Source organism: Centruroides sculpturatus, unplaced genomic scaffold (genome assembly GCF_000671375.1).
Source record: "Centruroides sculpturatus isolate CEXI.00-Female unplaced genomic scaffold, Cexi_2.0 scaffold193, whole genome shotgun sequence".
Lineage (NCBI taxonomy): Eukaryota > Metazoa > Arthropoda > Arachnida > Scorpiones > Buthidae > Centruroides > Centruroides sculpturatus.
The window spans coordinates 413,437-425,615 of record NW_019384402.1 but is presented as its reverse complement, the minus strand read 5'-3'; the positions used below and the strand labels follow the sequence as shown (position 1 = coordinate 425,615).

General features: G+C 32.0%; 1 protein-coding gene across 1 annotated transcript in view; it reads left to right on the top strand.

The window, feature by feature from the left end:
• The window catches only part of LOC111618679 (E3 ubiquitin-protein ligase LRSAM1-like), a 59,277-nt gene that overhangs the window by 25,690 nt on the left and 21,408 nt on the right, over window positions 1-12,179 (top strand). Inside the window, exon 4 of the mRNA XM_023360243.1 lies at window positions 5,744-5,788. Coding sequence (XP_023216011.1) covers window positions 5,744-5,788 — 45 coding nt within the window. The remainder of the gene's footprint in view (window positions 1-5,743; window positions 5,789-12,179) is intronic.

Genomic DNA, 12,179 nt, shown 5'->3' with positions numbered 1-12,179 from the left:
GGAAAAACAAATAGAGGTCACTCCACAACAAATCACACGACCGAATGCAGAGGAAGAGCAACCGGAAACAACGCCTCCTTACGCTCTTAGAAGCCGAGGCCCAGTGCCCGACCAGCCTTGGGTAATGCCTCGACCCCAACGGAGTAGTCGTATTCCTCGACGAACTCCACGGTCTTACTCAACCTCTCCCTATGCTCTTAATCATTATTAGTTATCTCCTAGCTAATGAAGTACATAGTCGGAGGAGAGAGAGAAAGGAAGAGAGTTTATAATTTTATTCTAATATCTAATATTATCATATAAATAACTCGTACTCTACAATATTCTCCTTTAACATCTCCTTCCTTTATTCAGAGTTCTACGAAGACAAGACTCTGAACAACCATGTATATACGAATTCTCCAACTCCTCCTCCTGACTTCCACCCTTTATGCTCCTTTTATTCAACCGACTCCAGAAGTTTATAATCTACACAAAGGTGTTGTCTTTGCGCATCAAGGAAATTTTTTCATGACTACTAACTATTGGATCCTCGTTTCGGATATATCTTTCTCTCCCTATGACGAACAATTGCATCTTCTCAAACGACATCTGCAACTCTTAAACACTCTCGTACAGAGACAACTTCGAATCCAAGATCAAGATGACCTCTCTATACCTCGATGGACTCTACCTACGGAAGAACTCGCGTTTTTAAAAACTACCTTGGATGAATATGAATCAGAATATGTCGCACTAAAAACCTTAGTAACTCTTAACAACATTACACGAGAGAGACGAGGATTAATTAACGCAGGAGGCAAAATTTTAAAATACTTATTTGGGACAGCTACCTCTGAAGACATCGAAACTTTAAACAACAAATTATCGCAATTATCAGAAACGAATGAAGAATTTATTCACCTCATCCAGTCACAGGCTACTCTACTTAATGATACCTTACGTATTGCCAAAATAAATCGACAACAAATATATTCTCTAATGAAGAAGCATTCGAGAATTTCGCACTCTAATCCTCGAATTACGTAATGCCATTGAAACCCTAGAACAGGGACGATTCAGCACCTATTTCCTTCCTAAGGAAGTGTTATTAACTACTCTTAAAGAAATCCAACTTCACCTGCCCGAAGGATATTCCTTCTTAGAAACTCCACAAATGGAAACTATGTTTAAATATTATCAATGGACATCTATTACTGNATTAAAATTTTATGTATAAAATATAATTTTTAGAAAGTTTTCAAGTTAAATTTAAATGATATTAAATTATCGTTAATTTAATTTGATGCCAGCTGAATGGTCAAAGTGGTTAAACATTAGCCTATTGTTCTGGGGGACCTAGAATTGAATTTGAGCTGGTGAAAAACTCTAGGAAATTTTCAGGATGTAATCTGTATTGGATATGTTGAGTTTTATCTCTTTCTACCCAGCCTATGGGAACCAAGAAAAGAGTTTCTTGGTGCCCATAGGCAGAAAAAATAAAAGTTAATTAGTCAAATACAGTAGAACCTCGCTTAATGAGCATCTCGCATAACGAGTGTTTTGCATAACGAGCAAAACAAATTGTAAAAAATTACCTTGCTTAATGAGCAATGTTTCTTATAACAAGTGATGAGTAGAGGGAAAGTCCTGAATTGTGTGCATGCTCCATCAGTCTGTGTTTAGCACCCATTCTGCTAGAATCTTAGTGTCGCTTGTGATCACATATTTTTCCAAACTTGTGTTCACACATATTACTTATAAACATCAACAACCATAGCCCGTTATATAATAAACACTCCAAATGATATGCCAAATTCTTGGGCTATGTAAAGTCTATAATTAAATAGTAGAAATTAATTAATTTGACTAAAGGTAAGCAGTTATGTTGCTATCTTGTATTAAATTTAATGACCAATTCCAAATTAAATTTTAGAAATGTCTGAATCAAAAATTAACTATTTATAATTATTAAATTTAATATGAGATGGAAGCATAACAGCCAACCTCTAATAAAATTAATTAATTTATATTATTTAATTATAGCCTTTACATAGCCCAAGAATTTGGCATATCATTTGGAGTGTTTATCAAACATATTATCTGTGATTTTTTTTTGTTTTCTGCAAATCAAATTCTCATTCCAGGTTGGTTTATTCTGTGTAGAAGAAAAGATGATGATGATTCATGCTCCTTAACAATACACATTGTATAATTTTCTTTGAATAAATGTTGTACATAAAATATTTGAGTATTTTTTTCAGTGTGGAATGCATTATTGTATTTTACATTAATTTCTATGGGAAAAATTGTTTCGCTTAACGAGTGTTTCGCATTACGAGTACAATTCTGGAGTAAATTATGCTCATTAAGCGAGGTTCCACTATAAATGCATTAATTTCAATATTGTGAGATATTTGATGACTTTGATATATAATATGAAGTTTTTAAATTTGTTATTTTTAATGTTCCTAGGAATTAATAAACATACTTCTATAATAAGAATTTTTTTAACTTTGAGAAATAAATTGAAAGTAATGAGATTATTGATGTTATTATTAAACTATTACAGATTGAAAGCTCTTGTTTTTGATGCTTAGACAACTGTAAATCTGAAACCTAATTATATTTATTTGTCCATTTCAGTACTTTTATTTTAAATTCATAGTGAATATATATAACTAGTCATGTTCAGAAAAATTTACACTGAAAGAGTTAATATGATGAGTGCCCACAAGTGGCCAAGCAGTCTTCGTACCCTGGACACTGGGAGTTCAGTTGTGGGTTTGTACCTCACTGGCCACATGGAGTTTTCCAGGTTTTCTCCACATCTGTAATGCCTAAATAGGGGCAGTTTTCTTTAAAAGACCTCCCATAAGGCATTCCCCTAGGCAGATTGCCCAAGTGTTGCATTGTTATATCTAAACAAACAAACAAACATTAATATGATGAAAGAGGATTTTAAAAATGATGATCAGTTTTTTTTCATATAAAGAAACACAAATACAATATATACCCATAAAAGATACTTTTGAGTTTTTGACATAAAGTTTAGGTTATGATCATTTTGTAGTTGAAAGATACAATTATACACTATTAATGTAAGAAGTCTGAAATAAAAAAAATCAAAAGTAAATGATTCAGAATACATAATCTGATTAGATAGTTTATGGAAACAACTTATATATGAATAATTTTAATTATGTTCTGATATGAAAGTAAGATCTTTATTGGGACAAGTACGTCTTAGATATTTTCAGAAGTATCTCTGAATTTTGTGAAGGATTAGCACATTGATTAGTGCTTATTTTTCAAAGTTTGAAGATAAGTCTTGTTTTAAAGAAGCAATTGACTAATTGAAACAATCTCATTACTTTCGTAGTACTTCTGTAAATTGAAAAATATGTTTAATTTTATTACAGTACAGCGTCGTTTATCCGAATCAATTGGGGACTGGGGTGGTTTGGATAACTTATTTTTCGGATAATGAATCATGTACGAAAAAATATATTAATTTATCCCATGTTGAAATTTTTCTTCGTTGCGTGTCGCTTCGCGCTGAATTTTCGTCGATGTTAAGCCTAACGAAGACTATTGTATCGTTAAAAATTATTTTTTTATTTTGTACAAACAAAATAAATATATTGAAAAATATAAAAACAATAAAAAATTATACTTCAGATGTTAATTTAGTATCAAAAACGTAAAATATTTGAGTAGCCAAAGACATAGCCAAAGATTACAGCGCCACAGCACTGGCGAAAATTTAAATTTGCCAACTGGAATGCTTTCGGATAACAGATATTTCGGATAACCAGCTTTCGGATAAACGTCGCTCTACTGTATTAATAAACTTGGAAAGTTGAAGAGCAAAGTTTCTTTAAAAACTGCTAGAAAAGTGTTTCTAAAAACATATAAAAGTAAAATCATCATTTTATTGCACATAAAAGTATATATAGAATGTATAAAACTTGAGAAAGTGATAGAAAATTCGAATTAATCAGTCACTTTTGGAATCTGATCCATCAGTTTCATAGTTTACAAATAGAAAACATTGTACTTGAAAACGCACAGTAGTTCTACATTTTCTATGGTCAGCTGCAGATGGCAGTAGGAAAGTAAATCTTTGTACTGCAAAAACAATCTGTCAACATCAACAAATGTGAGAGCAGCGTATTTGGTTTTCACTAAAAAGTCCAGATTTTGGGATTGAAGAGACTCGGGAATTATATTTTAAATATCTGGACTTGCTCAGGGAGTATTCCAGTTTCTCTAAAGCAAAATTCATCCAACTGGTTTTTAGTGTATTAAAAATTTTCCTCTGCTTCTTAGTAGACAGACTACTATCCTCAAGCTTAGAAACTGAACTGCACAGGAAGTTGTATAACTTCCTGTGCAGTTCAATTTCTAAGCTTAAACAGTATAGAATTCCTTTAATGCAATTTCTTCTTTCAACAGACTCTTGAGTTTTATTGCAGTTGCTGAAGATTTTTTGTCCAATTTATTAATGAATGCTCTTATGGATTAGAAATTTTTAGCATAAAATCAAGTCAATTGAATCTGCATGCCCCACCTGGTTATTACAGTGTGTTTTGGGAGTGGCAATGCACTTACCTCTTTATATAGATGTTTACATTTGCAGGACATTCAATCAATTCCTTTTTCATTTCTGAAATAAAACGATTGCCCAAGAAAATTCTGCCCTAATTATTTCACATACTTTGTTAAGGCAATGGGCAAGACAAATGACATTTTTCAGATTCAGAAACATCTATTTTATATTTGAACATGCACTTAGCATGTATGGTGACTTATCTGTTAAAAGTAATCAAAATTTTTTTTATAGAATGGCAGAGTTTCACAATTTGGCATATGCATTATTGAAGGTCCACATAACAGTTGTAGAATTTGTCTTTGCTAATTTGTAAACTCTTAACAGCATGGGTTGTACTTGCTCTCCTGTTAACAGGCTGATGAAAATGTTCAGTATGTATTTTTCTAGCACATCCTTTGTTTTATCCATAGTAAAAGAACTGGTTTGCTTCCTATTATTTTTTGAAAGTTGCTTCAAATACAGGCTGCATATAGCTTTTCCTTAGTGTGCATTGGTCATGGATTAGACACTTGCATACTTTTCTAGAAAATTTTTTGAATGCTAAATGATTTACTTTGTTAAGAGTAATCCCTGACCATGTTAAAGCTAAGCCAGTTTACATGAAAATTCATTCTTCTTGCTTGCATTGTCCTTGGCAGAATTTCATGATGCCAAAATAAAACTCTGTCCCTTCTTTTTGTTGTTCTTTCTTTCCCTGTTAGAAATATTTTTTGTATATTTAATTTGCTGCTTAATCTCTGAAGAGATGCTTTTCATTCAAAATGGTAACATCACATCTCAAAATATTATTGTTAGTTGTAATTGTTACTACTATTTACTATTGTATTGTAATATATATATTACTATTTACTAATTGTTACTACTATTTAGGTAGAAATAGAAAAAACACACTATACCCAATTTAAGTGGAAAAAGGTAGAAAACTATTAAAAAAGTGCTCAATGGCAAGGAGGAACTAATATATTTTCCAAATGATTGTAAACTTAATAAAGAACTATTCTATGATACTTGAGAACAATTCCATGTGCAAGTAATGAAAAGTCAGAGCACTTCAACTTTTCACTTTAGTTATTACCAAAATGATTATTTAGTAAGAATATAAAAATGAAGAAAAAATTTTAAATTTTAATTTTAGATGATATTTTTCAGATACCATCTGGAGTTTTTAGTATGTGTAGAGTATTTAGGAAAGAGGTATGTAATTGTACTTAATATTAAAATTGTCTCTCTGAATGAACGAATGCACATTTGAACCCATTTTTCTCTTGTCCTATTTATTTTCTAAAAATATTTGCTATTTTTTTGAATTTTAAATGGGTGATAGAAACAATAATACAGTAAAACCTTAATTTAATGGACAAATTTTCTGGACTGTATGTCATATGTGAAAATTAACATCTTGTTAATTTTAAAAAGCTTTTTACATGTAATTATATTAACAAGTTATTTCTTTTTTTTTTTTTTAATTTCAAGTCACCACTCTTAGTTTCATGACACAACGGGAGTGTCTCAATCATCACCTGAAGCAGGTGAATATCATCATCTGAAGACAAATAAAAGGAAATTTTTTGTTTTTATCAAATTTAAATTTTGTTTCATTTTAAGAACATTATTTATTTGCTTAGTTAAGTACAATTAAAGTGTATTTTTCAAAAGATGTTTGTTTATTTGGATTTAGATCATACACTTTATTACAGCCTCAGAACTATGCCTCATACATGTTTATTACAGCCTCAGAACTATAGTGAGTACATAAGCTATAATGCATGTAGAAAACTTTTCTAAATTACCAAACAATCGCCTAAGTATCGGGCTTTATAGCCCGATATTTAGGCGATCGTTTGGTAATTTATTATATACTATTCAGGCTTTGAGTTGTTGTTATTTATATATAGAAAACTTTTCTGTAAAATTAAACTTCTCATATATTCTTAATTTTAATTACACAAATGTATCTACGTAATTAAAAACAGATAAACTAACTAATTTGTCAATTTTTTTAATTCATGCATTTGAAAAACCTACTTTATTATAAATGGACTTTTGGCTTTAATTTCTTCTTTAACTGCACTTAATACTCAAGCATCGACACACAAAAACCTTTATAATGCAGCCTTTTAATTTAAAATTTACTATGTTTTCGGTCATTTTGAAAGGCCTTTGTCAGGAACAGAACAATTGAATGATTCTGATTTCAAAACCAATATTTGTGGACAACTCCTTGCCTGAATTAGTCTATTAAATCAAGGTTTTACTGTAATTGTATATCTCAAAATAATAATAATTTAATATGTAAATAGGAAGAATATTTTTTAGAGTTTAGAAATAAAAACAGTCAATATAAAGGAATATTTATTTAACTTTTCCAGACTTTATTAAGATCATAATTATTTTAATTTACAAAGTAGTTATTACAATTTATTGTTTTTTTAAAAATGTTTAAGAAATGAATCTATTGACTTTATATAGTTTTCTTAAAAAATTTTAAAATGTAAATGATGATTATTATAGTTAAAATTACTTCTTCTCAATATTATTCATTAGTATATATTATCAATCAGTCAGTAATTTATTTGATATGGCTTTTTGTCTTTACAAAGAGGGATACAAAAACTTTAAAAACAACATACTATATTTACTTGCATATAGAACGAGGTGTGACTTTAAAGATCAAAATAAGAAAATTAGATTTATTAATACAATTCTAATTTTATTTTGTTAAATCACAAGTAAAATATCAAATGAATGTAAATGCACACATTGTCCTGTAAAAATCATTGGCATTTTAAACCTTAAGGAAAAATTTTGTAAAATTGACATAATTTGTTCATATAAAGCTGGACAATCGGGAACCTTTTTTTTGCCAATTCTTAACAGTCAAATCCACTCTCTTTTGATTGCACTTATGAGTTTCTCCGAATTCTGATTTCCAAATAATCATCTGTTTTCACATGGGAATGGATTAAAACTTATATTGGGTTCCCATGTAATTTTGGAATTCATTTCAAAAGCTTTGTTTTTCCTATTGCTATTCATCTTTACTCCTTGACAATATACAAGAATGATTGAAATGACCCAGATAGTATACTTATGTTTTTAAATACAAGAGGGCGAGCATCTGGTAGAAAATGCAAATACACGGTTCACAAAAATTATTTGCAAACACACAAATTTGCTTACACGTATAGGATGACCTAGGAATTTGAAGCTATGATAAATGAATAAAAACCTTGTCTTATATGCAAGTAAATACGGTAATTACATATATTATGATAATTATCATCATTCAGGTACAATTATATATGAGTTGAAATTTAGAAACTATTGTAACATATTTACTAAATAAAAATATTTATACAGTTTAAATAATGTTACAGAACTTAAATTATGATCATATGGTTCTCAACCTTTTTTGTTGATGTACCCCATTAGTTGTTTCTCAAGTACCCCTTATATTTTTGTATATAAATTTTATAATTACTGCGTTAGATGTATACAGTCCTTATAACTGAGCACCATAAAAAAACTCTCACTAACTAACTATAACTAAAAGTGGATTACTTATTTTACTAACAAACACAACACCTTACTAATCCCAGCAATATTTAATAAGAATAATAATGTTTTTGACTGTTTTAAACAGCCTTTATCAGTTAAACTATTTCAAACTAAAAGAATGCTAAAAATAGAATACAAGCTTTTAAAAACTCAAATTCCAACGTAAAACGCAATCGCATAGTAAAAACGTACATAAATTACGCATATGCCTTCGTATAGGAATAAAAATAAAATAAAAATAAACATAATCAAATTTTTTTGCCACAATATTGCCTATTAGAAGATTACCATTATGTGCGATGGTAAAATGATTTCCATGCGGTGGATAAACCATCCACATCCCTGTGGTTAATACAACCCGTGTTAATGTGGGCTTTGTATATTTCCAGCTTCTCAAGATACTTCAGGGCCTGCTTGTTGTTCGTGACCCTGATGATAGAGGCCTTGTCCCAATGCATGTTGACTTCCAGTTGTTTAGCGAAAGCCACAAGTACAGTGCTATCCAAGCTCTTAGTGATTGAGTATTTATGTTCTTTAATTCTCTGCATTAAATGTCGCATTAGTTGCACCAACGTATAATAGATCAGAGTTAAATCGACGATCCCTTAATGGTATAGCATACACTCCCGTTCTAGTATTCTGGTTTTCTTTTTTCTTGTCGTTTTTTAATAATCTATATATCGTAGGATTACGCTGATATAGCATTCTTATGCTATTGTTGTTGGCCACTCTTTTCATCAATGTGTGCAAGAAAGGAAAATAATTAAGGACTACTTTTCTTTTTTCATTCTTATTCAGAAGTTGTTGTTTTGTTGGTTTCTGAAACTTATTAATAAGCCCTTCAATTTCTCTTGTTCGATAACCATGCTGCAAAGCTGTTGTACGAATGTAATTTAATTCCTTATATGTATCATAAACACTGGTACAATGTGTGTATGCACGCTTGATCCATGCACGAAATGCCGCATGTTTAAAATTCCTAGGATTGAAAGAATTTTTTGGAATAATAATAGGCTGATAACTCGGTTTTTTATAAATGTCTGTCCATATTTTACCTTCTTTGCATGTGATTGAAAGATCAGGAAAATTTACATTATAAGCACTTTCTTGGTCCAATGATAATGTCAGACCATACAGGTTTTCGTTGATTTTATTAAGAAATTCCCGACTGCAACCATCATTCCTCCAGAGTATGAAAACATCATCTACATATCTTGTGTACAAAATGATGTCATTTTGAAAGAAGGAAAGAACTTTGTTTTCCAAACGACGAAAAACCAATTCACATAAAATAGCGGACGTAGGGCTGCCCATTGGGACCCCTCTTCCTTGCTAATATGTCACTCCTTCAAAGACAAAAAACGATGTGTAACATATTAAATTTGCGAGCTCCAAAATGTGTGCATGATATCTCATCGGATTTTCTATATTAGCAAAAAGAAAGTCTCTTAGCTCGCAAAAACATGGCGGTAATCTTATGGATGGAAACAAGGATTTAAAATCCATTACAGTCATATACTCATTATCTTGAGGGTAACGCTCCTGAGCTTCTCCACCAGCTGTACTGCGTTTTTTATAGCAAAGGGATATTCCTGTATTTTCGGTCTTATAAAATTGACCAGTTGCTTCTCAATGGCAAAGGTAGGAGATCCACATTTCTCAATAACAGGGCGTAATTGGTAATCAGGCTTATGAGTTTTGCCAAAAGCGAAAATTCTCAGTGTTTTTGGAGCCTGCAAAACAGAGTTATGCATACGCAAAAAAATGAGCCAATGGGGTTAAAGTGAACTTCTTGACCCTTTGTTGTAGCGATTCTAAAAACTTGTCGGGAGCATGCTGACATTCGGTGCTTCTGATGTAATCCTGCAATTTTTTGTTGTAGGAGTCCCGTTTAATAAGAACCACTCCTTTAGACTTATCTGCTTTAATAAGTACTACATTATTCATCTGCAGCCATCGCCTGGACATCTCTATGTAGTTGTGGAACTGCCTCGCTTCTAAGTTAGACTTTCTTTCATCTGCAGCGCTGAACCTTGTTTTCCATCTGACGTAATCCTGTCCCATAATATTCAAATCCTTAATATTAATAATTATTTCAATATTGGGAATAATATTCTCCGGTTTTGGTACATGAGCAGGAGCAAAAAGTGGGCCAAATTTTAAAGCTTCCAAGAGACACTTCGGAGGAGTGATGCTATCCCATGCTGTTACAAATGTGTTATTCATTAAACGAGGTTTGATTTTCTGATAACGCAATAACCATTTAATCTTTTTGATATAATTACATTTTAAATTTCTTTCATAAGAGCTTGCTAATTTGAGCACCCAGCTGTTGACATCTTTTAGGAGAAGCGGATCTTGCTTATAAAATTTATCTTCCACAAGAATAAGTTCTTGCAATAAGGCATAATAACGTCGTCTAGAAGCCCTGATAGCTTTGTTGAGGCAAAGATATTTCAGCCTTGGCAATAAAGATTCACACCCTATAGGGAGACGTATCTGATAAATGGAATTTGGGAAAACACCATTTAGGCGGCATTGACAAAGGAACTCAAACTTTCCTCTTGCTTTGTAAAGCTAGTAACAATTCTCCTATAAATCTTTGCCGGCGTAGCCATTAAAACGTAATAGATAAATAACTATAAATACTTCTGTAAATCTTGGCCGGCATAGGTTTTTGAATTTGTTTAGTTTGTTTTTTATAGTTTATTATATCCTGTATTTTTCCTAAAAAAACATTTTTTTAAATTTGAGCTTTACATTGGAAGTAAATTGGAAGTTAATAATGACAATAAATACCAGGAGCACTTTGTAATGTCCACTGGTGCTGGTGACTTTTCATGAACTTTCTAATAGTAAGCTTTATGATTTAAATATGGTTTGTTCAATTTTTTTATGTTTATACTTATTTTAGTTTTATTAATTTTTCTCAATATTTGTTTGTTAATACACATGTAGTTATTAATTGGAGGCTTCAATTCTAATCCTAGTCCGATGTCCCATACTCCTCCTCCCTCTCCTCCTTCAAAGTTGTCCATATCCTCAATTGGAAAACATCAAAAATCGCCTAGTGAACCAGCTCTAAAATCTCAATGTACTGTACTTCAGAATCAGTGATTGCTAATAAAGATTTCCCTTAAGACAAACCATTTAGCCTCATTCTTTTTAATCTATTTGTTAACAATTTTCCAGATTTCCTTCACAGTCATAACACAATACATTGACTGAACTGACTTGTCTTTTGTTTGCTGATGATATTGCAGTACTTTACTTTATTTAAAGAATAGAAGAGCTGTCTGTCATTTAGCGGCAGAATTTGCTCTATAGAGATGGAAGGAGAAGGTAAGGAAAAAGAGACCGAATGTGAAATAACGAGAGATAGGGGAGTGTGAAGGAAGACATGGAGAAGGAGAGGTGGGGGAAGAAGTGGGGATTGTTAGAGAGTATAAAATTTAGAAAGGAAGGTAAATTTGCGATCATACAGATGACTTATGCCATATTTGTTTAGAATACAAATAGATATACAGAGCAGAGCGCCATTTTGGCGGCCGATGATAACAATACATACTGATAGATATGGTACGTATTGATACACTGATGGAACAGATGTAGATATACAAACTAGATGAGTAGAGATGTACAAAGAGAATCCCGATGGGGGGTCCGGTAAAATGGTATTGGACAAGCCAAACAAACAAACAACTTTAACCATTAACTAGACATAGAATACCCTACAGCTGTTAGACACAATTACAATAACACAGTCACAGGACGGCTAGAGCCACATGTGGTGGATTAGAGATGAACAATGGACCGGAGAGATTGAGAACACAGTAGAGGGCCCCTGCTAGGGGGGGACGGGTGGGTGACCCGGTAAGTGCTACAGTTGTTCACAAAGTTTTTGAGATGGTTAAAGGCGCCAACGTTGCTGCATAGAAAGTCTAAGTTGGGGGGGCCAATTTTGCCCATTAGTTAGGCAGAAGCCCATGAGTCCTTGGCGCTCCATATCGTGGTGAGGACAGTCTAG